The 27959-nt window shown below is 33.5% G+C and overlaps 1 protein-coding gene across 1 annotated transcript in view; it reads right to left on the bottom strand.

Moving 5' to 3' along the window:
* SPOCK3 (SPARC (osteonectin), cwcv and kazal like domains proteoglycan 3) overlaps nt 1–27959 on the bottom strand; it is a 267952-nt gene that overhangs the window by 98912 nt on the left and 141081 nt on the right. The window contains exons 4-5 of the mRNA XM_049772678.1: nt 27052–27175; nt 5153–5267 (exon numbers count right to left, since the gene is read on the bottom strand). Of these exons, the coding sequence (XP_049628635.1) occupies nt 5153–5267; nt 27052–27175 (239 nt within the window). The remainder of the gene's footprint in view (nt 1–5152; nt 5268–27051; nt 27176–27959) is intronic.

Raw genomic sequence — 27959 nt, 5'->3', positions numbered from 1 at the left:
ATGCTTAAGATGTTAAGATGTTAACACATGCTGTTAACTACAAAAATGTAAACGATGGGCCCAGGAGATGAATAGAATGAAGGTATTTTTCTTGCACATGGTATCCAGATTGGCTTGTCAGCACCACATTATAGTTTCATTAACCCTACAGGAGAGATCACTAAGTGTAGAGACAGGAGTGAGCCCTGAGCATTGTAAATGTGGCCTCAAAACAAAAACATAAAGTGAATAATATATCAAAGAAATTTATTAATGACAATTTATGGGCCATAGCATTGTACTACTGCTCTATTCTAATCTCCCAATGTATAGGTGATTTCCAAATAATATATTGATTATAAAGAGGATGAAAATTCCCATATTTTGTATTCCTGCTTTGACACAAAAATTAAATAACAAATGACTTTAATATATGAAAAAGTATATCACTAAGGTTTAGTTAGTAATGTATTTGCAACATCAGTAAAAATGGAAAAGAAATGCAATAGTGGTTTTATTTGCCAAAACAAACAGCCATGAATATTATGATTTATATAGTTTATATTTTATGAAAAAGAAAAGTGAGATTCATGCACTTGAATACATTGTCAAAGGCCATGCAGAAAACACAGGCAGATATACTCTTCTAAAATCTATACACTTAGCCAATTAATTAGATTACCTGCCAGGTAAATTTTATTTCATTCTGACACTCTAGAGAAGGGAAATATGGTAAGTAACATAATTCCCAGCAACTAATAAAATTCTTAGCCAATGAATTATGCTTCCTGTCAGGTAAAATTTATTTAAGTCTGACATTCTTAAATGGAAAGAAATATGGGAAATTATATGATTCTTAGCTACTGATAAAGGAATCTGATATGTTGCAGTGTGAAAAGAAAAAAATATATATATAAGTGAATACATAGTATTCCCTAAATAGCAGAAAATATAGATATAATTTGTACAAATAAAATTTATTTTATATTTCTTTTTATTTTATATTAATTTTATACAAATAAAATACAGATATAATTTAGGAAATTTATTTTGGAAATACTTTATTCAAGAACTTAAAGTTTTTATATCTCAATTCTGAGTGTCATATTTATTAGTTAAATAGAATATGTGGCCTTTAAGAATTAGCTTAAAAAAGTGGATGGTACTAGGGGCAAAGCAGTCATATGAGCATTGAGTGGAAATAAAAATTTATCAGGCCTAAATACCCAACTCAAAGTCAATGACAATAGAATTAAGACCCAAACTACAACAAACTATAAACAAGAGACCTGTTACACTAGCAGTCCATGGGGCAAAGAGTAGAGTTAAGGGTGATGCATGCTGGGAACAGTAATGGAGAGGTCAACACTGTTGGTGGGAATGGCTCTAATTCAGTCACTATGTACCTTAAATATAAGTGTGAAAGATTTGTATGTCACATTGGTCTTACTAAAAATTATTAAAAAAAAAAGAATTATCGGGGCCTGAGAGATAACATGGAGGTAAGGCATTTGCCTTGCATGCAGAAGGATGGTGGTTTGAATCCCGGCATCCCATATGGTTCCCCGAGCCTGACAGGAGCGCTTTGTGAGCGTAGAGCTAGGAAAAACCCCTGAGTCCTGCCGGGTGTGACCCCCAAAACCAACCTCCCCCCAAAAAGAATTATCTTAAAGAGATATCTTGAGATAGCTTGCCTGACATGCTGCTGACCTGATGAATCCCAACTCCCCATAAAATCACTAAGCAAGACCTAAGTGAGCCCTGCGTAATACCAGATGTGACCCCAAACAAAAATAACAAAAATCATCTGTAATGACAATATTCTTTTAATTATGTTAATTAACTTTCCAAATGATAATCCCATATTTGTGGAAAAACACACAACCTTAAAAAGAAAGAAACCTGTGAGGTTTCTATAGTGACCAAAATATTCATCTTATTTAGAGTATATTGACTTAAAACACATAAGGCTATCACATTTCGAATAGAAGAGGGTTATATGATTATCTAGTTATATAATATGAGAAGTTAGAATTAAAAATTAAAAAGTAATCATTTTATTTGTGTTACTTGAATGCATATACTTAGACTAATTTAAACACATCTGTTATTGAATATAATGAGAGCAAGTATACTTAATTTTTTTCTACTAGATGAAAAAATATTTTTACTAGTTTAAAGACATCTCAATGTCATTTAAAGTTCATTGTGCTTTAAAATTGTGAATACTGTATGATGAATCACTTGAACTCAAAAGTAGGAAGTCATACTGAGTTTGTTTTATTTGGGTAACATATGTTTCAGGGCTTATGCCTGTCTTTATACTCAGGGATCATTCTTGTTGAACCTAGGGAATCACATCAAATAACAGGGATCAGACCTGGGTCAAATAACAGGGATCAGACCTTGCCATATATAAGGCAAGTTTTCTACTCTCTCTCAAATCCCTAAAGCCAGAAATATTTAAAAAATATTCTATTAAAACTATTTCTTTCCAAATATTTTTAGATTAGATTCTATTAAATAAAATTTCACACACTGAAATATCTCCGGAAACCATACTAATGTAAATTTAGCTGAAAGATTAAAAGTTATACTGAACAAAGTTATACATTTCCCATGTTTCTTGGCCTTGGAACTATATAGAAATGACACAATTTTGTATTTTTCTACTGCTTTGCTACAATAGTTAGCAAAATCCCATTGCTCTTTTGCCCTGACAATTTATCAGAGCAGGATTAGTTTAAATTGTTGTTTTTCTTTCTATGCACAACTAAACACAAATGATCCTTAACCCCTGATGATATGACTTTAAGGAAATTTCCTTCTTGGCATATTAATACAAATACTGTACTTCTGAATTTAAGCAACAGGACCTATTTATTGTTTATTCACATGAGACTCTTATTTTAGATGTGTTACTCTCTTATCAAATGTTTAATGAGTTCCTTTCATGTTCAGAGGAGATTTTGAGAAACTGACACTATATTAAATAAATCTTACTAAAATTTTTAAAGCAGAAAATCTGACTGAAGGAAGATCAGGAAATATGCAGTTAGTATAGCTCCTGAAATGCCATTTTTACTAGTTTAAGATTAAATGAATGAGAATTAACCATTGAACAACATGACAGATTAACATCAAGTCCAAAGTAATATTCAGATGCCAACAGGAGAGGAGATAAGGAAAGCAGAAATATAGAAGTACAATAGTTAAAATAAAACTAATTTTTATATATGTAGGAGATGAAAGATATAGGCAAGGTCATATTGAATAGCTTTACGCTGAAGAAAATGGATTAGGAATATGTGAGTGATGTATCCAGAAAAACTAAACTTAAAAGTTGGCCCCAGGGTAATGTGAAGCAAAAAGTCTGATGTTTAATGGAGAAGCCCTTTCTCTCAATATTTGGTATTTCTCTTCTTATCATTTACTATATAAGAAAGCAGTTCATAATTTATTTGAATATAAATTTACTGTTAACAAAATAACCATTAGCTTTACTAAATATCATGTGCAGTTTTATGTAGTTTTACATTTTTTTTTAGAAAATGAAGACAAAAATCAATTATCTGAATAAAGATTTAGTATAGGTAGGGTCCCATCCAGTTGTGCCCTGGGGCACTCTGGGAGGGTCTCAGGGCACCAGATAGGATGTTAGGGATGGAATCTCTGTTGGCCATGTGAAATATAAGCTGTGCTGGCTCTCCAATCTTTTGAGAGTGGTGCCTGGGTACAGTGTATAAGGAGCTTGTCTTGCACAAAGATTAGTGCAACCAATAAAAACAACATCAATACTTATCCCATTTAAATTTCTGTTTCATGTTCTGAGGAAGCTGAGAACATAAGACCCCAAGGCAGCAATACTGAGGTTTTGGTTCATCTTTTCTCTATGTGACAGTTTCATGCACAAGCATATACACAAAAATACACATATAAACGAATGCACACCACTAAGTAGGCAGAAGTGCACATGCATGCACAAGTGGCTAGACAACCACAGGAGAGATGCTGGAAAGGGAAGAAACTGCCCTTCACTGAAAATAGAAAATCCAGAGAACCCTTTTGTTGAGGACTGAGAGAAAGTCAAAGGCCCTGACAGAAGTGCTGAGCACAGTCTGGAATGAGCCCTAAGAACAACTTGCTGCCCCAAACATTCCCTCCTCCCCCATAAAAATGGTCTATAGTTAAAAAAATATATAAAGGCTGTTAATAGGATTTTTCACAATAGTCTTTGACTTCAATTAATATCTATTCTCTAAATTTTCTTTTTAATTTGGAGCACAAAGACTAAATTTAGCAGCTATGAGAATTCTTTTTTAAGCTAAAAGTAAACCATAGAAATAAAAACAAACAGCAAACATACCCACTTAATTATAATGATGTACACTTGAAACATCTATTGTTATGATGCAATGCTATATCCATAAAATAGAGACATAAATGGTATTAAATATATAAATAATCCTAGATATACTAGCACTATATACAAAGGTTTAAATTACATATTACATATAGGTATTAATGTATTTAATTATTTTAATAAACATCAAACAAGTAGAAAGAGAGGTTAAGACTTTTTTTTTGGTTTTTGGTTTTTGGGTCACATCTGGTGACACTCAGGGGTTACTCCAGGCTTTGTGCTCAGAAATCACTCCTGGTTTGGGGGACTATATGGGAGTCCAGGGATCAAACCCAGGTCCGTCCTGGGTCAGCAGAATGCAAGGCAAACACCCTACCGCTGTGCTATTGCTCCGGCCTCCTCAGTTAAGACATATTAATTTGTGAAAATATTCAGTGAAATTATGCAAGCAGATCATTAGACCTACAAATATAGTAGACATTTTATTTTATAATGATTTTATATTTATAATTTTAGCATAAATTGCTTGACTTTAAAAGAAAAATGTTAAATAGATTTAAGAAACTAATAATAAATTTAGATTTCTTTTAGACAGTGAACAAAAAATAAAGCAGTATCCATCTAATATTAGGTAAATTAAAATCTACAGAAAATCATTACTACCTAGACTGTGGTAAAAGAAAAGAACCTTTTCACCTATAATATAAATATTATTAAGTTCTTGAATATATTTTCTGAACAATATTTATTACAAGAATATATGAAGAGAAGAAGTAAACATGAAAGTATAAGACAAATTTCATTACTTACCTCTCTTAACACTTCTGCTAGTACTTGTGGACTCATCCGAAGGACACGGGCAGCGACCTTCGCACTTGACTGAGATTAGTTTTCCCAAGACACAGGCCTGATATTCTAGTTTGCACTGCAGAATAAAGAGAACATATGGTAATTCCAATACATTCATTGATGTAAATAAAAAGTCAAGAGAGGTCAGAGAAATAGTATAAAGGGTAGGTTGTTTGCCTCACACATGGCTGATGTGGATTTGATCTCTGGCACCCTGTGTTGTCCCCCAAGGCTTTCAGGAGTAATTCCTAAGTAAAGAACCAGGAGAAAGTCCTGAGCATTGCCCAGTGTAGCATAGAACATTTTGACCCCTAAAAATCTCAAGTGAGTGACAAGAGTGCATTGGCAACTCCATGACATGTGATATGAAAATCATCAACGAATGGTGCAAGACAAAGAACATCCGTGCTGAATTTTATCTACCTAGATGTAACACATATAGTCAATTGTTAAAATGCTCAGTCTCTATTTTCTCTAAGAGTAATTGAAATAATGTTAAATCTACAGTTTCCTAAAAATTAACTGGCCAGTTTTGCCCATGCAGAAGGTACCATGGATCATATTCTAATAAACTTTTAAAAAGCCACTAAATTTAATTAAAATGAAATCATAAAAATTATTGTATCATCTGAGTTTTTACTTTTATTCTTTATAATCATGATTCTGCATAGAATTTTCAGCTGATTACTTTTAACTCAATGATAAGAAACATTTTATAAATGCACATAGACACAATTTAAAAGTTGTTAAGCCACTCTATTTTTTAAAAGAGATGATAATTATCTTCCAACTCTAAAAAATGGAACTTCTAATTTGAAGTAATATGATTTCTTTGGTGGTTATGTCCATAATTTACTCAGTACAAATTATTTTATAATTAAATAGGGCAGACTTACTGGCTCCAATTGACAAATGCACCAGTGACTAATTCAATTCAGCTTCAGCTGATACCAAGTAGCAATGATTTTGCCAATGACTAAGAAGATGACTCACATCTGTACAATTTTTTCCTTGTGAAATAACTCTGTGACAGACAAAATTCTTAACAACCCTGTCACAAATGATTAAAAATTATTACAAATGGAATATAGTCAGAGTAGCTTGTGGACATTTCTTGAAATACTAAACTTCAATGATATCTTTATTCTACAATATTTAGTTTCAATAACTAAAAAACATTCACGTGAAAGCACAATATACTTTAAATATGTTAAATATCCACATATAAGCAAAAGTAAAAACAATTCATAACTTACTACTACTGTTTCACAACTTAACAAATGCAGGCTAGTGGACACCATGGCAATGTAGAAGCACTGACTTAAATGTGATTCTCAGCACCAAAGCTACATATGTGCAAGTGCTACAGCTAGAATTAGGTACAACTCCAGTCATTCCACCAATGAGGGAGAGGAAATAAATTCATGAAAGGGTAAAATAATGTTAAGTGCTTTAATGGAAATTTTAGAAGTTTAACAAATTTAATGCCTCCAATTTGAATTTGATTGACTTTGACTTCTTTAATTTGCTATTTGGTTTGGAAGTTGGGCCACAACCAGGTCTTCAGGGCTTACTCCTGGCTCTGGGCTGATATCACTCCTACTGGATTTTGAAGACAGGGGTTGGCCTAGCTTCAACTGCACACAATGCAAGTAACTTAAATCTAATGCTTTTCTATAGCCCTATTTTGCTATTTTAAAACTCTAGTCTAGAACTTCCCTTGTCATGAGAAAAGTGGGACTCATGCCATTTAGGAGATAAGTTCAAGAACATAATTATTAACAAATGATCAAAGTCCAAAGTCATTATCAATTACAGATAATACTGAATTTTCTAATTTTCTTCAAAATTATTTAATACATTTGTATTAAATAGCAGTATTACAATTTTTCTAAGAAACCTAAAGTTCAAGTAAGTAGTTGACAGGAAAGTAAGAATATATGAACATTTACTCAGTTAAAGAGGAATTAATTATGTTTCCTCTTTAGAAGTTTGTTGCAATATTATCAAGAAAATAATTCACAAAGAAAAAAGAAGTCTTCACAACATGTGATTTAATATTTTTCAATCATTTTATATCTTGCCAATTTTTGTGAACATAATTAAAATAAAAAAATATAAAAACTATCTTTAAGAGGCCAGAGTGATACCTCAGTGGTAGTGTGTTTGCCTTGCATGTGGCAGAACCGGGATGGATCTGGGTTCAATTCACAGCATCCCATATGATACCCCTTGCCAGCCACGAGCAATTCCTAAGCACAGAGCCAGGAGTAACCCCTGAGCACCACCATGTGTGGCCCAATAACAAAAACAAAAACAAAACTGCCTTTAAGGCTTGCATGATATGGTAAAGATACATATTTGCACAATTATTATTTTATTAATGAAAATATTTTTCTAAAAATGATTCTATTGAAAACTTTTCTGTATGTACTTCCCTAAAGAACAGAAACAGATGGGCAGCAAATATATTGCATGTGTCTAGCTATACCAATCAAGTTCTATATACTTATGATTTTATTATAAGAAATAGCTTCAGCAAAAAAAAAAAAAAAAAAAAAAAAAAAGATGGGGCCGGGAAGGTGGCGCTAGAGCTAAGGTGTCTGCCTTACAAGCGCTAGCCAAGGAACGGACCGCGGTTCGATCCCCCGGCGTCCCATATGGTCCCCCAAGCCAGGGGCGATTTCTGAGCACATAGCCAGGAGTAACCCCTGAGCGTCAAACGGGTGTGGCCCAAAAACCAAAAAAAAAAAAAAAAAAAAAGAAATAGCTTCAGAAATATTTTTCAAAGAACATTAGAGCATTAAAAGTACTGTGTTAAAATACTTTAACTATATCACTGATTGCATTTCTAATTAATAGTGTTCCATTTACTTAATTATCACAAAGCTGAAATATTTATAAAGGTATGTGAACTAAAATATCACATAAAGGGCATGCTCATTAGTCTGTAATTACCCTAAAATGCAAATACTGTGAGACAGACATGATTAATACCTTTATGATAAAGACCCTAAGTATTAAGAACACAGGTTTATGTCATTGTTGAGAGCAAAAGTTGCAGAATAATTTTATTGGTCAATATTGACACTTGTCAGGAAAAATAAATCTCTTGCATAACAGAAGTATAAAATATAAAAATACTATCTATTTATAGAAGAGACACAGAGCACCCACAGAAAAAGAGCCCAACAATCAATCAAGGTTTGTAAACACTGACACTGATTTGTTACAGGTTTCAAGATCATGCAATCTCCTGCATGGGTTGATGGCGTAAGTAGTGGGGCTGATTTGACCTATATGGAGCAGCCACATGGAGCCAATTTAAGAATTACAAATTGGATGGAAACACTTCTATGAGTCATTGGAAGCAAAATGTGCTCAATATTATATAATTCATAGATTGTCCACTTTTTTTTTGGTGGAGAGTGCACTTGGTTGTGTTCAAGGCTTTTTTCTCTATCTGCAATAGGGATTACTTCTGGCAGGCTCAGGGAACCAAATGAGATGCTTGGAAAGGAACCCAGGTTAGTCCATGCAAGGCAAACATCCTACAAGCTGTACTATTGCTCCAGCCCCAGATCATTTTATCTGCTTTGCAACTCAACCTTACTTAAATCAAGAAGACTACTGAAAGATAAATTCTCAAAAACTCAAAAACTTTGTTTTTCTTTGCACATTGAGTAAAGTAACTATTAGAACATAAAACAGTGGCATAAAAATCAACCAAGAGTAGTCTGCCTAGAAAGTGGACCGGTTAAGATAATAAAATGTGGGGCTGGAGAGATAGAACATCAGTAGGGCTTTTGGTTTGCATGCGATCGACTTGGGAGGTCCTGGTTCGATTCCCGGCATCCCATATGGTTCCCCAGCCTGCCAGGGGCGATTTCTAGGGGCGATTTTTGAGTTCAGAGTCAGGAGTAGCCCCCGAGCACCGCTGGGTGTGGCCCCCAAACCAATCAATCAATCAATAAAGTTTAAAATAATAATAAAAAAACGTGTGTGTGTGTGTGTGTGTGTTTGGTTTCTGGGTCACACCTGTTGATACACAGGGGTTACTCCTGGCTATGCGCTCAGAAATTGCTCCTGGCTTTGGGGATCACATGGGATGCCGGGTGATTGAACTGCAGTCTGTCCTAGGGTAGCATGAGCAAGGCAGACACCTTGCCACTTATGCCACCGCTCCAGCCCCAACAAAATGTGTTTTTATAAGTAACAGAAACTTCACACCATGGCAAGGCCTCATTCTTTGTCAAGTACTGTGCTAGTAGTTTTGACACAATTGTTTAAGTCAATGCTTCCTAAAGCTGGCCATAAGACCCTCCTTTGAATGTTCTAGAAAGATCAGGGGTGCAGCAATATTCTCAGATGCAGCTACAATGGGGTTTCTGCTTTTTTACCTAAGGATGATGGATTTCAGGGGGACAGAAGTAACATTTTCATCATCTACAAAGGTATGAAAGGCCAACAAAGGTCAAGCAACTAAAACTAGTCAATACTGGTATAGTTTCAAAAGAAAAACTACAATTGAAGTTCGGAGAGCTTAAACACTGTTCAAAAGTATATGAAAAGGTCCAGAGTTCTGACTTGTAGGGTTTGTATTGTTTTTTCATATTATTAAATAAATCAATATATGTCTGTGATTATTTAGATAAATTATTTATAAAATTATCTTTTAAAATATCTCTTATTGGGCCTGGAGAGATAGCACAGCGGCATTTGCCTTGCAAGCAGCCGATCCAGGACCAAAGGTGGTTGGTTCGATTCCCGGTGTCCCATATGGTCCCCCATGCCTGCCAGGAGCTATTTCTGAGCAGACAGCCAGGAGTAACCTCTGAGCAACGACGGTGTGGCCCAAAAACCAAAAACCAAAAAAAAAAAAAAATCATCTCTCTTATTTTGTGATTTGTTTGCATAATATGTTTTCATATATATGTTTTTACTAAGTAAGTCAATTGCTGTAAACATCAAATTTTTTTTCTTTTGGTTTTTGGTTTTTGGGCCACACCTAGTGACACTCAGGGATTACTCCTGGCTATGTGCTCAGAAATCACTCCTGTATCGGGGTACCATATGGGGATTGAATCATGGTCCATCCTAGCTCAGTCGCATGCAAAGCAAATGCTCTATTGCTGCGCCACCGCTCCAGTCCTAAAAATCCATTTTTTTAAGTTAAAAATTGGATGAGTTGGAAAATTTGAAGATCAAGGAGTTGAGAAAAGAACAGCAAACAAGGTGCTTGATTTTGCAATTAGTTAATCCAGGTTCAGTTGATCCATTAATGGAGAATACCCCAAGAATGACTCTTGAGCACAATCAGGAATAAGTTCAAATTGAGCACAACAGAGTGTGGCAAACAAACAAACAAAGAAGAAATAAGAAAATTTTAAATTCAAAGGATAGTGTACTTAATTTATAATTGTTTGATTCTCATGTTATATTTATTTTGTAATTAAATAAAATTTCATTTATGGTTCCAGTCCAATGTTGCTTTCAGTTTTAGCAATAGCTTCAGTTTCAGCAATAGCTTCAATTAAGTAATACTTCTTAAAGCAAGTTCCTTGAATGTATTGTAATATCTGTAAAATTAATAAAATGATTTTCATTTATTATTGATATTTTCATTACATGCCTTAGTACAGATATGTACCTTGACAAAACTATTCAGTTTTCAAAAAATGTTATCAAATAATTAAATAATTTTAAAGTACATGAAAGTAGAAAGTGATCATCTCTAGTACTTCTAAAAATGTGGTTGACATTAGAAGGAATTATTCTTAGTAAAATATATGTGGGGGTATATTTTTACAAAGGGAATAGGCGTTAGTAAACAGCAATGAATTAAAAAATATATAAGGCGATAAAAGATTCAAGACAAAAGGTTAAATTTAGATAGGAGAAAAGACTCTGAAGACCTCAAAGTAGGTTTATTAGTGTTACATCAGTGAGTTCTTTCCAATTATATTTGTTTATTAGCAGAGTGAACAAGATAAAAATCTAGGGAAGTTTCTGGAGCTTGAATTCCTGATAACCATTTTGCATAAAAAATTAGGAGTGGGGATGCAAGTATGGAAGATTTCCAAGTATGAGGAGGCCTGAATACTTTGATTCCTTACATTATATCTTATGGTGCTGAAGAGAAATTGCAAACGCTGTCCTTGCAAAAATGTCACTCTGAGATTTTTCCGTGTTTTGTCTTTCGGGTGAAATAATTTCTCTTTGGTCACAAACCAAGGGACCTTTCTTTTTCTTGTCTTTTCTTTCTTTCTTTCTTTCTTTCTTTCTTTCTTTCTTTCTTTCTTTCTTTCTTTCTTTCTTTCTTTCTTTCTTTCTTTCTTTCTTTCTTTCTTTCTTTCTTTCTTTCTTTCTTTCTCTCTCTCTCTTTCTTTCTTCTTCTTCCTCCTCCTCCTCCTCCTCTTCTTCTTCTTCTTCTTCCTCCTTCTTCTTCTTTTTTCTTTCTTTCTTTCTTTCTTTCTTTCTTTCTTTCTTTCTTTCTTTCTTTCTTTCTTTCTTTCTTTCTTTCTTTCTTTCTTTCTTTCTTTCTTTCTTTCTTTCTTTCTTTCTTCCTTCTTCCTTCCTTCCTTCCTTCCTTCCCTCTCTCTCTCTCTTTCTTTCTTCTTCTTTCTTTCTTCTTTCTCTTCTTCTTCTTTCTTTCTTTCTTTCTTTCTTTCTTTCTTTCTTTCTCTTTCTTTCTTCTTTCTGATTTAAAGAGCACTCTCTTTTTTTTTTTTACCAATCTAATAATATCTTTATTAAGTACCGTGATTACAAACATGATTGTGGTTGGGTTTCAGCCATAAAAAACAAACAAACAAAAAACAAAACAAATACCCTCCTTCACCAGTGCAACATTCCCATCACCAATGCCCCTATCTCCTTGACCCCTCTCTTGATTCCCTTCTCACTGATATCTGTTGTTGACTTCTGGAAATGCACTATTATTGGGTCCCCAACATTTTTGGGTGCTTGTGGCCTATTTATCTGTAAGGAGATATCTATACCACCTAGCAAGCATATCTCAGTCCTCTGCTTAGCTCCTAACCCAGAAAAAGGTGGTGCCTTGTCTGAGGTGTCCTGACAGGTGAGGGGAGATAGGATCTATTAAAAATGTCCTAGATTAAGATAGTTGGGGCTAGGACATGGGCCTCTACACTGATTTTAATGTTTCTACTGAAAAAAGTTTAACTGCTACCTCAGTTTCACAGGCAGAAATTCCACCAACCCGCTTATATCTTAGTAGCCTTCCCTGGTGTCACCATGCAAATGCTAAGGCAATCCGAGTCAATGTGTTGTGAACACAACTTTATGAGCCAATTGCTATTATTTAATATGAACTTGCTAATAGCTAAAGATCTATTTAAGGAGACTGACTGCCCATGAGCTTGTTAACTGGATTACACCCAAAGATACTGGATCACTTTACCCAAATCCCATTACTGAGGAAATCCTCACTGAGTCCTGTGGAAATAAGTAATATGTCTATCACTGGACATCCTGAAGGTTAAATAAGCCTAAAAGAAGCATTTGAGAATAAGAGCCTTCTAGCAAGGAAATTCAAAATAGCCCTTTTGTCTATATAGGTTCACTTTTGAAGTTGAAAGGAATAAAATAGTATACTCCGTATGCATTTTTATTGCATGCATTATGTAATAAGATTGATGTTAAATCTTGATATAAATTATATAAAATGATATCAATCTGTTATACTTCAGATATTAAAAAATAAAGGTAACCACAGACTTTTAAAACCCTCAAAATAAGATGAACTAAAACTTAAGGTGCCCACAACCTAATTAGAAAGTGAGCACAACAGACTGTATTTGCTTGCAAATACAAAAACGCTTTCTTATTTACAATCCCTCTTTTCTAAAACATACAAAAATTTTTTGGCTTTTTAAACACAAGTTAATTTTAAGAATTATCTTATATTTCATGTGGAAAGGCATTTTGCTCAAATATGATGGCAAAGTAGTGTTGAATATGAGTGTATATTAAAAAATTTTTTTTGGTTTTTGGGTCACACCCCGCAGTGCTCAGGAGTTACTCCTGGTTCTACACTCAGAAATCGCTCCTGGCAGGCGTGATTGGGGGACCATATGGGATGCCGGGATTTGAACCACCATCCTTCTGCATGCAAGGCCAAACACCTTATCTCCATGCTATCTCTCTGGCCCCCAATTCAAATGTCCTTAAATACAAGTGCCTAGAAATAAAAAAAATTTAACAAAGGGGGAGGCAGAGAGATAGCATAGCAGTAGGGCTTTTGCCTTGCAAGCAGTAGAACCAGGAGGGATGGTGGTTCGATTCCCAGAATACCATATGGTTCCTCGAGCCTGCCAGGAGCTATTTCTGAGCACAGCCAGGAGTAACCTTTGAGCGCCTTTGGGTGTGAACCCCAACCCCAAGAAAACAAAACAAAACAAATAAAAAAAATTAAAAAGTATCAACTGAGAGAAATTCCAGGCATAATTATTCCATTGAGAAACTGACCGATACTTTAGTATCTGACACATAGATTATAATTATCTGATTATAATCCAGTGCTTCTCAATTATCTTCTGTCATGCCCCCCCTAGGAAGAAGGAAACATTTTCATGCCCCCAAGCGACTGTAAATAGTATCTTTATTTAAAAAACTTTAACCTGCAAACAAAAATATTTCAAATAATTTTAGCTGATTTTTTTTTTTGAGCTGATTTTTTAATCAGAGGTGATGTCTGGATTAATGGCTACAATGAGCACAGCTTTTCGAAGCGAGGTTTGAAGCAGGACACAGCAACTTTCAGCTCCAGAGACAGTGTTTGCTGAGGTCAAACATGTCCTCCTTTATAGAGCCTCGCACCCCCTCCCCTGGGAAGTGCACCCCACTATTTGAGAAGCATTTATAATCTAAGATTTTAAAGAGTTGAAAACGCACGCGCATGCGTGCGTGCATGCGTGTGCGTGGGCGTGTGTGTGTGTGTGTGTGTGTGTGTGTGTGTGTGTGTGTGTGATTAAATGTTTCTTATTTACTCTCAGGTTTCTTTCTCTTCAAAAAAGTAATAAATAACATATCACAAAGGACATCATCATGACAAAATATACCCCTGCCAAATGCATCAATTATCTGCCAGAAAGTTGCTGGCAGTCTTATTAGGCAGAATAATAACACCATTATATTGGTGAGCTCTATACTGGATTTAAATCCTATCACCATTGCTAACTAGATTTGTGAGTGCTATGACAAACCTTTTCTTTATTCATAAATTGGGGGTCATCAGAGATCATGTATTATAATTCCTTAGTGATCATAAAATCAGCACACATTAATAAAATAACATTACCTTAAATTATTATTCATATATTTAACTATTATTAGTAGTAAAAGTTTATGGCAAAAACAAACTCTTTAAACAATAGCTACTATAATCATGTCATATAACAGTTACAATTCTTTTAAATAAATGCTTTATGAGCATGTTATACATAATTTAAAGAGTTTGGCCTCTTAGAATGCAAACTATGTAGGCTATTTTTAAAAGAGAAGCCTGTCTTATCAAATATTATATAACACAGATAACATAAAAGTCGATAAGAGAATATATGATATGGTTTCACCTTTTAATAGATAACAGGATTCAGACGCTACTATTGTTTATTCTATAGTGCAATGAATACAGAAGCCTAATTAGCTTTGGTATAAGGTCTCTTCAGTGTTTTATTTATTTGCATGATAAAGCTCTACATAACTTGATGCAAATTGATAAAATATTAAGTACTTCCCTGCTAAATTTGTATTAAGTAAAGAAGATATATTACACACTATCATAAAAGACTTAATAAAAACAGTAAGGATGAAGAAATAAAATGCATTAAAAGGGAAGAAATATTACTTTATTCATTCAGAGTTGTATATATAAACATTCTGAAACATCTACAAATACTGATACAAATAAGCAAATTTGCAAAGTATCAATAGCCAAAGTTGGATATTATAAAAATATAAAATAATATTAGTCCTAAACAATTTAAATTAAAGGTGAGACATCAGATAAGGGTTCGTTATCTAGGATATACAAAATACTCACAAAGGTTAACTCCACAAAACCTAAAAATCCCGTCAAAAAATGAAGAGAGGAGGGCCGGAGCCTGCCAGGAAAAACTTCTGAGCACAGAGCCAACAGTAACCCTGAGCACTGCCGGATATGGACCAAAACAAAACAAACAAACAAAATGGAGAGAGGAACTGACACTTCTCTGATACATGAAAAAGTGCTCATCATAACTAATCATTAGGAAAATCTAAATCAAGGCAACAATGAGATATTAACATACTCCACTGAGATTGGCACAAGACAAAAATAATAGAAACAGTCTCTGCTGGTGGGGATGTGGTGAGAAAGGCATTCTTATCCACTGCTGGTAGAATGTTACCTGATGGGAATCATAACTCTTATGGAAAACAGTATGGAGGGTTCTTAGAAAATTCAAAATTGAGCTGTCAAATGACCCATCATTTCCTCTCTTGGGTATTTATCTCCAGGACAGAAAAATATTCATATATAAGGATGTATATATACACTGCTATTCATTGAAGCACTCAGTACAATAGCTAAGACTTGGGATCAACCTAGTTGTCCAACAACAGACAAGTTGATCATGATGATGTGGCACAAATCTACAGTGGAATACTAACTACATAGCTGCAAGGAATCATGTAATCATGCAATTTGCAGTAATATGCATGAAACTGAAAGATATTGTTTTAAATGAAGTAAAGCCAGAGGAGAATAAATGTAGAATGATATCACTAATATGTGGTATTTTGAATAACTGCATGAAGAAACACAATGGTCTAAATGGGAGTTTTCTAGAATACAGTTGGCTCGAGAGTATAGTGAGGAGGAGAAAACAAACTGAGTGGAAGAAGAAAAAAAAAAGAAAGCATAGGGGCCAGGGGTCAAGCAGTCTCATTGGTAGTATTAATAAAGGACAGAACCAAATATCCATGCCAAAGTCTACAACAAAGGAATCAAGAGACCCAAACTTTAACAATCTAAACTTAAAATGGGCCTGTTATACTGGCAGGCTGCGGGGCAGAAAGGGTAGTATGGTGTGCACTTGGGAAACATTGGTCAGGAAAGGTGGCAGAATTGTCCTGATTCAAATATGTCTGAAACCCAACTATGAAGAACTTTATAAATCACAATGGTTTCAGTAGAATAAAATTAAAAATAAATAAATTAAAGTTTACAGTAAAATTGAGAATAACATTAAGAAAAATAGCTCACCTCAAGATTTTTAACCAAGACATGCAATCATTCAGCAAAATGGGCTTTTTTAAAATAATATTAATCTAAATAAGTTAAGGAATATAACATTTCTATGAACTTGATTCAATATTACTATTATTTCTCTTCAAATTTTTTTTTAATTTTTTTTTATTTAAACACCTTGATTACATACATGATTGTGTTTGGGTTTCAGTCATAAAAGGAACACCACCCATCACCAGTGCAACATTCCCATCACCCAAGTCCCAAATCTCCCTCCTCCCCCCCCAACCCCCGCCTGTACCCTAAACAGGCTATTTCTCTTCAAATTTTATCTATAGGTTCAAACATTCAGTATTATTATAGTCTTTTTTTGTGGAAAATAACAAGATTACTCTAAAATTCACATAAAAAGGCAAAGATCAAATGCTAAGGTGATTTTGAAAAGGGAACAAGTTGGAACATCTGAATTCAAATATAATATTGAGAAAGAGCAATTTTACAATGTGGTATAAGCCTAAGAATAGACCCATACTTCATCAGTGGCATAGGAACAAAACAGGAACACTGGGAGTAGGTTAGTAGCTAAGGTTTATGTTTAACACATGTCCAACTGGGTTATATTTCCAGTATCACAGTGTCTGCAGCACTCTGAGCACTTTCAACACCACAGCACCCAAGAACACTGCATCCTTAGACCCAGGCATTCAATTGCTTGCCCAAGTGACCAAGGAGTCACTTATACATTCACCCTCCTCCTGTTCAAAAGGAACAATATAAGGAACTAAATATATTTTTTCATGAGTAAAATTCATCTTTTTAGGCACCTAAGCCAGACACCAGAGCCAGAGATAAAGCATAGCAGGTAGGGCATTTACCTTGCAAGTGACTGACTTGAGTTTGACTCTTGTCATTCCATATTGTTCCCCAAGCCTGGCAGGAATAATTTCTGAGTGCAGAGCCAGCAGCCTGGGCAGCATTGGGTGTAGCCTCTCCCACATATAAGTTAATTCAGTGAGACACAGTTCTACTCTAGCTTCTTGCTACAACTAGCTAAATACACCCACTCTCTCTATCTCTTTCTCTCTCTCACACACACACTTAGAAGCCTTACTTCTGCTTTTAATAATATTCAGTGTTGACTCTTACATCCCCAAATTATTCAATGAATGCCATATTTTAAATTAAAAATATTAAGTTTCCAGATAAAAGAGGGTTGTCATCTGCAAGAATGTATTATATATATATATGCAATTAAATTTGATTTATGCTAAAGATCTAAAATTACAATTTAAAAATCATAAGTTTAAAACCAGCAAAAAGAACTGCAGTATACATTTTTGGAAATATATTAAAATTTTCTTTAGTGATCCAAATATAGTTAACAGATTATGTGCAGTATTGTTGAAACAAAATAACAACAAAGATTTTACCCCAAATCCACTACTCTAAGGTGTAACTGTGCTTTAGAGATGGCCTTTGGGCTTAGTTGAGTGGCTGTATGTGAATAACTTCTCTTTGTCTCCATATTCTCAGCTATACAAGGAAGAAAATATACAAACCATTCACTTTGTCTCTACACAAAAGAGCTAAATAAATGCTTGTTCAATAAAATATAAATATATTTCATATACTTAATAAATATATAAACATATGATATTGAAACTAAAGCAAAGAAAAGGTCATATGTTACTATACAGCATAATCATTCATGAGCTATTGACCATGGTAAGTTAGAAAGAAAATAACTGAACACCTGAGGGAAACTCATTGATGCACTGTGTCTCATTCACAGCTAAATTACTGGCTCTAGGCTGTGGGAAACACTATTGAAATCTGTGGAAAATCTATTAGAACTTAATTTTAATTAAAATTTAATTCAAGATTCCTTTGAATCTGACTGGGTCAATATATTCTGGGAAATATACCTATATTCTCTTAGAAGCATATATACAAAGGTACCATGCTCAAAGTTGAAGAAAATAATGATACAGGGACTTTGGGGAAAGAAACAGAAGATAATAAAAAACACATAGCCCTTTCAAATACTTTCCATATAATAAGGAAAAGGATATGAAATAGATCAAAACTCTTGGTACTTTTCTATATTACAAATCAACATCAAACTATTTTGTATTCATTAGTCAAGTAATTTTCGGGAAAGGAAGCAGAAGTCAAAAACAGTGGATAAAATAGTTTAATTATAAATATTTCAACGTTGCTGTTACCTGTAGAATGTTGTTGAAGTAATTGAATATATGAATAAAATTATAACACATTATAAATAAAATGACAAAACAACTGTGTTTCATAAAATGCTATTTTTATATTTTTATACATCATTATTCATACTAATTCAAGGTGGTAATATCAAAATGCCTTAGTAGGTAAAATTTGGAATTAATGACCACCTTGTTTTGACTTTATAACCCAAAATCTTGAAAGTCCATAAATTAAGCATATATATATGATAATTATAAAGAAAGGGAAGCATAAAATAACCTACAAAATATACCTGGAAAAGTTGGGCAGATATCTGATGATGAAGAAAGATTAACATATTAACCTCAAAAATAGGGCATGCTTGCCTAATTTTAAGAAGCCTGTATTGTGAAGGCAATTATAATTCTAAAACCCTGTCTGCTAGAAATTAAAATAATATTGAAGTTAAAAGTTTTCAGTATAATAAAAGTTGCAGAAAATTGTGATGAAAAAGTGCCTTGTATTTCGCCCCCCACAAGAGTATCTCAAAAGACTTAATTGGGATGCCTATATTGCCTTTGTAACATGTTTAATATCTCTATAAGAGTGCATCTTAGGGAGTTTATTCCCAGACATAAGGCTGGCCTCCTCCATCACTTTTTCCCCCGTTGATTACTTTTTTTATTAAATTTATTTTTAAATTCAGTTTTATTTATTTCTTCTATCATATATATACAAATATATATATATATATATTCTTTAACTTCACCTGTTTTGATTCTACTTGGAATAAAAACCGAGGGAAAAAGAAAAATCTCTTGCCTGGGATAAACGCTCAGGTCAAAACCAGAGCACTGAGATTGTACAGCCTGTCATTTTTACCCCAAATGCAACAGCAATATAACATGACATCATATGCTTTTGTATAGGCACAATAAAAAAGGGGAAACCTTATGCACAGAAACAAGATCTTATCTTCTAGAGATAAGAACTCATACTTTTTATAATACTGGGGTGCCACCCACCCTGAACATGTGTCATGTGGACACAACTCAGTCTCCATGAGATTAGACAGTGTTCGTGCAAACCCAATCCCCAGATCCCAGATGTAGAACTGATATAGTTCCCTGCAACAACACCAGGAACCAAACTCCCCTGGGAAATTCCTAATACTGCTTTGATACCAACTTGTGCCAGTTCTGATATGACATTCAGACAATAAGAAACAACGACAACTTAATCTAAGGGCAAGTTGACTTATCAGATCACCGAACTGTAAATTGAAATCAGAAGACAATATACCAAATGGTCTGTGCAAAAACCAAGAGCGCTAGCTAACTACAGAAGACTGACTTTGACAACCATGACTGGGCACAACTTATCCTGGGACCAATAAGAAAAACCTTATACTAGGCTTTAACCTACTTGTACAAAAATCAAGTTCTCTAATTACAGAGGTCCTTCTTTGACAATGGAGACTGAGCAGACCTTCTGGAACCATAATGAAGACTATCCTAGGCTTCAAACTAGGACTTGAGCAAAAATTAAAAACATTTATTACAGAACACTGATTACAACAACAGTGATGAAATAGAACTCCTAGAATTGTAAAGAAAAACTCTCTCATAGTCTTCGCCCTATGACCTATGCAAATAACAAGAGCTCCAACTACAGAGGCAGGATGTCATGACCCATATCTGAGCAGAGATTTCTCTGGCACCACAAAAAGACCTGTGTGTAAAAGGGTGTGTAAATGAGTGAGTATGGAGTTAGTATCTGTTCCTATGACAGTGTGTTTCAATGGTGGAGAAACTGAATCTCTTAAGCCAAGGGAAATCCCTTTCTTACTTCCCCAATACTTACTGTGCTTAGGCAAAAAAAAAAAAAAAAAAAAACTCGCCACACCCTAACCCTAACCCTAACCCTAACCCTAACCCTAACCCTAACCCTTTGTTTGTTTTAATTTTCCTCATTTTTCTTCTTCTTTTTTTTAATTTTCTTTTCCACCCTTGTGGTTATTATTGGGTGATTTTTTTTTGACAGATATTGTCTTTTTTTTTTAACTGTTGGGTTTTTGTTGTTGTTGTGGTGGTGGTTGTTGATATGTTTTTATTTTGTTTTTTGATTTTGTTTTTATTTTTCATTTTTGTCTTCTAGCAGAACCAAACGACTTGAATTATCTTGTTCTGCCACATGAATTGATGAAGAAAAATAAAAATGAATGGTACCAGGACCAAACTGCTGTATGAACATTGAGTAGAATTAAAAATGACCAGAATTAAACACCAAACCCAAAGTCAACAACAGAATCAATATCCTATATACAACAAGCTATACACAGAGGGGAACAGTTACACTAGCACTGGGGGTGGGCACAGGAGGTAGATATGGTATACACGCTGGGAAAAGGTGGGGGAAGGAGTACAACCCCTGATGGTGGGCATGGCCCTGATTCATTGTCATTGTGTACCATCAATATTACTGTGAAATATTTGTTATTCACTTTTTGGTCACAATAAAAATTATTATTATTAAAAAAGAAAATGATTGAAAAAATAAATTTAAAAAGTTGCAGAAAATTGATTTAACTTGTAAAATAAACTTATAGGTTGAAATATTCATTGCTACAGCTATAATATCTTACAGCATATGTGACTGAAAGGCTAGAAGAATTTGTATCTAGCCATAAAATAACTAGTGACAGCAATATACACAACAGTCCTAAACATAGGACACATTATTGTTTAAATTTAATTTTCTTATTTTTGTTTTCCCTTTTATAAAGAAAATAGTTTGTAGTTTTCTTTAATCTGAATTTGTTCATTTAAATTAATTCAACCACTATAATGTAGCACATTGTGAAATATATTTCATATATATATTTCATATATATAAAATATGAGGAGAAAATTAATTCCATAGTAAAAACAAATAAATTTATTTTACTCAACAGTGCAAAAATTATAAACAGTATAGATTAGTGACTATTGGGAAATCTTTAAATTAATGTTAAGTCATAGTTCACCTTTATGTATAATAACATTTAATCCAAAATATGTAATATTTGTACAGAAAGGCATTTTAGTCAGTCTTTTGAGATAGAATAATTTTTTTTTTTGGTTTTTCGGGCCACACCCGTTAGATGCTCAGGGGTTACTCCTGGCTACGCACTCAGAAATTGCCCCTGGCTTGGGGGGACCATATGGGACACCGGGGGATCGAACCGTGGTCCTTTCCTTGGCTAGCGCTTGCAAGGCAGACACCTTACCTCTAGCGCCACCTCGCCGGCCCCGAGATAGAATAATTTTGACTAAAAATATTACTCCCAAAATTCTTAACTTTGAGATTTTGAGACCAGAGATAAAGTCCGAGGATTCTGATATCTTCTTTACACTTGGAAGATCTCAGTTTTGTTCCTGTTAAGTTATCCCTGAGCAGATAATCAGGAGTAGGCCCTAAACATTTATGAATGTGACTCAATCTTCCTCAAGCCACATTCAAAAAATAAAGTTCATGTGAAAATTAAGATGTGTGTGATGCTTCTAAAAGATAGGACAGAATTTTATAAATATTAAATATGTTCTCTCTTAGGTTGTCTTTTAGCTTCTATTTCTATTTAAAAAATAAAATTTTGGGGGCCGGCGAGGTGGCGCTAGAGGTAAGGTGTCTGCCTTGCATGCGCTAACCAAGGAAGGACCGCGGTTCGATCCCCCAGCGTCCCATATGGTCCCCCCAAGCCAGGGGCATTTTCTGAGCACTTAGCCAGGAGTAACCACTGAGCATCAAACAGATGTGGCCTGAAAAACCAATAAAATAAAATAAAATAAAATTTTGGTAATCATATTTTCCTCAATAACTGAATCTATGAGTCTGAAGGGATAGTTGAAGCATAAGGTATTTGCCTTGCATGTGGCCAAACCTATTTTAGTTTTCAAAACTGCATATATATGTCCCTTAGCAATAAAAAAAGTTATTTTTGATAGAGGGCCAAAAACCAAACTAAACAAACACACAAAAAACCCAAATACTAGTGTATATAAGCTTTCAAATTTCTAGTAGGTATCAGAATTGTTCTGATGCTCAAAATTTATATAGGATTGCTTATTAAGAAATGATTAGGATAAAGTAACAAAAACTTGAAATATAGACAAGTCACTTGGGGGACTTATATTCAAATTTGAAAGGCTCCACATCCAACCAAAGTTTGTAATGTCTCTGTAGCCAGAGTTTGGAATTCAAAAGTTAAACAGATTAATTTTCTATTTGCTTCTTTATCGACATTTATTTACATCCCCATCAATATGCAATTTCTTATAAGCAGTATTCATGACTAAGGAGATCACTATTATTAAATTCAATGGCTGAATGTCATATAACTATGTTAGAATAGAATTTAAAATTACCCAGTGTGCTGTCCTGAGGGAACTTTTATTATAGATGACCTCCTAGGTTCTACAAATTATTATTATTATTATTATTATTATTATTATTTATTGACTTCTGCTCAGCAAGCATAGTATACAATTTACACAAGTCATTGATAAATATATTCATGATCTAATATAGATGGTGTATTGGACAACAATTTATACTTCTTAGTAAAGCATGATAATAAAATAAAAATAGTCTTTGCCTGAACTAAAGAAACATGAATTTTGATCTATTGTGTCAATTCAAGAATGATTATTTCTCAGATAAACTTGAAGAGGATTATATTTTGAAATTTACCATTGCACTGTTGAATCAAAAGAATTCAAGAAACATTGGCTACTTTGAAAAAAGAAGTTTTAATGAACTTGAGGAGAAACATGACCTTTTCATAACAGGACATAACGATACAATGTACAAAAATATTTCTAATGAATATCACAAAATTCTCAATATTTATTCAATTTCTTATAGTCAATTTATTTTTCTCATAATTTTATTGTTCCCCCTTCATTTATACATGTTAAAATATTAAAAGATTTATAGACAAGTGACAAAAATTAAAACTGGGACTAAAATAAAGTAAGCATCCCTATTGATCACATTGTGTATTGTGATATAATTGCCTAAGGTATATTCTAGTTGTATCATTAAAAAAACCTCTTTGTAATTTTCTGGTAAATCTCTTCAACCCCATTCGCAGATCTTGTATCTACTGTACTCTGAAATCATCTCATCTCATCTCAATTAAGTCACACAGTGGAAATATAATATAATATTATTAGTTTAATTTGAACTTAATGGGAAAACATTATACATCTGAAATAAAACCTATAGTAATATCCATAGTACAAAATGAACTACAAAGCAATGTAGGAGATCCAATAAACATATATAATTTTGGACTGGACTTCCAATTAGACTTTTATACTTTAGACTGGGTTTATCTTGGATCAAGCCAATGTTTATTATATCAAAATTACTCAAAATGGATCAGGTCTTCAAGCATAGGATCATGATGAACTTTTAATATAGAATTCACTATTAATGTAAGTTCAAATGGCTTTGATTCTTTTCAAAGATATTTAAACTTGCCCTCCCAGTATTTTCTCAGTATGTTCACAGACTTTAATAAGTTAGAAGCCTGCAGATATTATGACCCCTCACCCATCTCTGTTTAATCTTCTGATGAAGATACATTGAAAAAAATAATCATGAAATGGTCATTTTATGAAAGACTTGCCTCTAATCTAAAATCAAATAGTTGAGTGACTTAATTAAATCCAAAATCCAATAAACGTATAAAAGTATTATACTTAACATAAATTCCTCCTGAACTAGTAGATTCTCTTTGCTTTTCTTATTTTATACAGCTCAAATAACTGCTGTCAATCATCAGCATAATTAACATTAAGCTTGGTGATTCAAATTAGAAAAGCCACCAATTTAAATTAGAAACAACAGCTATAAAATTTGGGATGAGTGAAAACTGAAATTAGTTTGAACCATGTTTTCTCAAGCCTTTCTATGAAAATATGTCCCTTAGTAAAAGTAGTTAAAAAGAAATAATATATAAATAAATATAATAATTCAAATCTGTATAATTTAAAATGATTTAAATGAAAATATCAACAAGGCCATATATTTGTTACATGAACTGGACAGAAAGGCAGTTTAGTATAGTGTTTCTCTGACTAGTATGAGTCTTTGGTTTTGATTCCTAACACCATGAAATCAAAAAACAAAAAATGTGTGAAATAAGTCAGAGGGAGAGAGATAGACACAGAATAATCTCATTCATCTATGAGATTTAAGTAAATAAAAGACATTATTGTAATAATACTCAGAGATAATAGAGGTGAGGGCTGAAAGGACTGCCCCACAATATGAAACTAACCACAGAGTGATAAGTGCAGTTAGAAAAGTAACTACACTGACAGCTATCATGGCAATGGTAGTGAGTGAGAGAAGTAGAATGCATCTCTCAAATTCAGGAGAAGTAAGGGAGGAAGGGAGATGGGGCTGCACTGGTGAAGAGAGGTATTCTTTTGAAACCCAATTACAAACATGTTTGTAATTATGGTGCTTAAATAGAGATATTGAAAAAAATAAACAGATTTACAAAGCTAAGAAGAATGTCTTAACAAGACTATCTTAGCACGTCTAAAAGGAGAATAAGAATTGAAATATAAGTTCTATTTATTCTATGGGTTAGATCTGGCCAATCTAACCATATGTTTTTCTAAAATTATCACAATTTTCCTAAAATTATCACAAATCACTGGTGAATTTGACTTAATATTACAAGATAATAAACTGTGAAATGATTACTCATCTATAGTAAAACATCTAAAAGAGATCCAAGTAAGTAGGTGATGGTAGTAATATGGACTTTCTAGGTAAGGTGATAACTCTGGGCAATGCGTATCTATACCTATAGCATATTTTATGTTAAAATGAGTATATATACGCTTAGAAAAAATACAACTTTCATTTTCTTCTTGACACAACTTGTTGAATCATTAATAGTCATCAAATAAATTTAGGATTAGTATTTGCTTCTTATATAGCTCTCTCAGTTTCTTTGAATCTCACAATTTGCACTCCATTTATACTTGCATATATTAGTATAATAGTTTGCATAAAATTATCATATTGGGATTCACAGTATGAGGTATATACATTTCCATTTTTGCCAACAACATAAATTTTCTAAACTTGCAAAGCTAAGTACCTGGATCACTGTACATTAATCAAGATCAAGGTTTTGCTAATATTTTTAGCCCAAAACTCTTCTACACTTCTATATAAATACATTTAACCATAATAAATAGGCACTTGGCGTGATCATTAAAGGATACATACTGGCTCAGCAGTCTATACTATGTATGCAATTTTGACAGAACAAATTTATACTTTTTATATTATCCTTGAGCTCTTATCAAGATTAATTAGAAAATGCAGGTAAATTATAAGGAAATATTCTGAAAAAAAAGTGTAGCTAATAGAAAGGTGTGCCACTGAATTATAGCAGATACTAAAATCTATTTGGCAAGGGATCTAAGAAAAAGTTAAGGCACATACCTTGAATGTGGCTAAATATGTTTTCAACTCTGACACTGCCTGGTCTCCCAAGAACTGCCAGGAGCTAATGTGTTAGCCCCTAAGGTCTATTGGGGTAGCTTGGTTGATCCCAGTCCCTACATCTACATACTATAACATATAACCACTGGCAAGTTGGCTGAGAATCAAGAAAAGGCTGCAAGGTCTAATTATAATAGGTTTGGCCAAAAATTATTGAACTATTTAGTATGCAAAACCAAGTATGAGTTGAAGTAAGATTATTTTATAAAGTTATGTAATTTTATTAATGAGAAAAATAGCCTTTCTAAATTATCTGTTTAAAAAACATGAAAAAAGGACCAGAGATATGGAAAAGGAATTAAGGTGCTTGCTTTGCCCATGGTCAACCACAATTTAACCTTGGAACTGTAAATGGTATGCAGAACATCACCATATACTGTTTAGTGTGGTTCAACCCTTCCTTTCTATCAATTATAAATATATTAAGGTGATGGTCCCAAAGTTTCAAGTAGGAGTAACCCCTGAACACTGGGGATGTGACACAAAATCCCCCCCAAAAGTATAATAATAATGATAGGCTGTAGTTTCTATATAAGTTATAGAAAAATTAATCAGTATGGTATGGTAACATGCTGACCTCTTATTTAAGCAACAAAGGAAGTTTGAGTTTTAATATATGAGGGTATATATGTTCACAGCTTTACTATTTTAAAACTTCTAATATTGAATAAAATTCTGAATAATATAAATGAAATGATATATACTGAATATTCTTATCCAGTGAGAATATTTTAATATTAATAAACCATCTGGACAATCTCATTAAAGAACACATAATGTTAACCTAATAAATGTGAACCTGTATTTCATAATCAAAGCTGATGATTTCCATTACCTGTGAAGAGTAGATGTGACCGTCTGAACCACACACAGGGCTGGGCCGGGCCACTGGGCATGACTTGCAGTGAGCTAGCACCGAGCTCCTCCATTGCTTACCCACAACTCCTGGATCCTTGAGACTGTCAAAAAATAAGACAATGATATTTAGTACATTTGTTTCAAATAATACATTATTAACATTTCTCAAGTCATTTTCAACTAATTTCAATTACTGAAGATGAATTAAAATTAGTAAATATGTGTCCACTTTCTCTGTATTAATCCATAGTGTTTTCCATTATAATAATTTCTCACTTATATCAAGGTTTTCCCAAAATAGTCCCAAAAATATCCTATTATTATGTAAATAAAGTGATATTTGCTTGCCAGTAAAGGATTTACATATCTAGAAACTCCTTCAAAAGAAAACTCCCTTCTATTCCATTAAGAACAATATCACAAATTAGAAAATGGACAACTGATTTATCAGGTATGCCTGATATTCCTGAATATAAAAGCAATTTGCTTTCAACTATAAAAAAAATACTTCTCCAAATCAACCAGTACCTGAAAAAGCCTAATTAGTAGGTTTAATTATACCAAGTTCTTTTTAGTGTGGAGAAATATTTTAGAATAGATATTTTAGGTGTTAACCTAGAAAAAATTAAGAAGCATACAGAAGAGACATATTTACTTTAAGAATGACTTGCTGTTCCACTCCTATTAAATTGTTTATTACTTGAAATAGCATAAAGAGTACGATGAGTAGGGCACTGGCCTTGCATGTGGCTGATCATTGTTTGATCCCTGGCACCATATATGTTACTGAAGCCTACCAGAAGTGATCTCTGATTTCAGAGACAGGCTCAGTAAGGCCTGATCATAAGCCTCCAAATATATACATATATATTTGTAAAAATGCAG

The sequence above is a fragment of the Suncus etruscus genome, chromosome 4 (assembly GCF_024139225.1).
Source record: "Suncus etruscus isolate mSunEtr1 chromosome 4, mSunEtr1.pri.cur, whole genome shotgun sequence".
NCBI classification, from domain to species: Eukaryota; Metazoa; Chordata; class Mammalia; order Eulipotyphla; family Soricidae; genus Suncus; species Suncus etruscus.
Note: the sequence above shows the minus strand (reverse complement) of the source record. Positions and strands in the feature narration are given on the sequence as shown.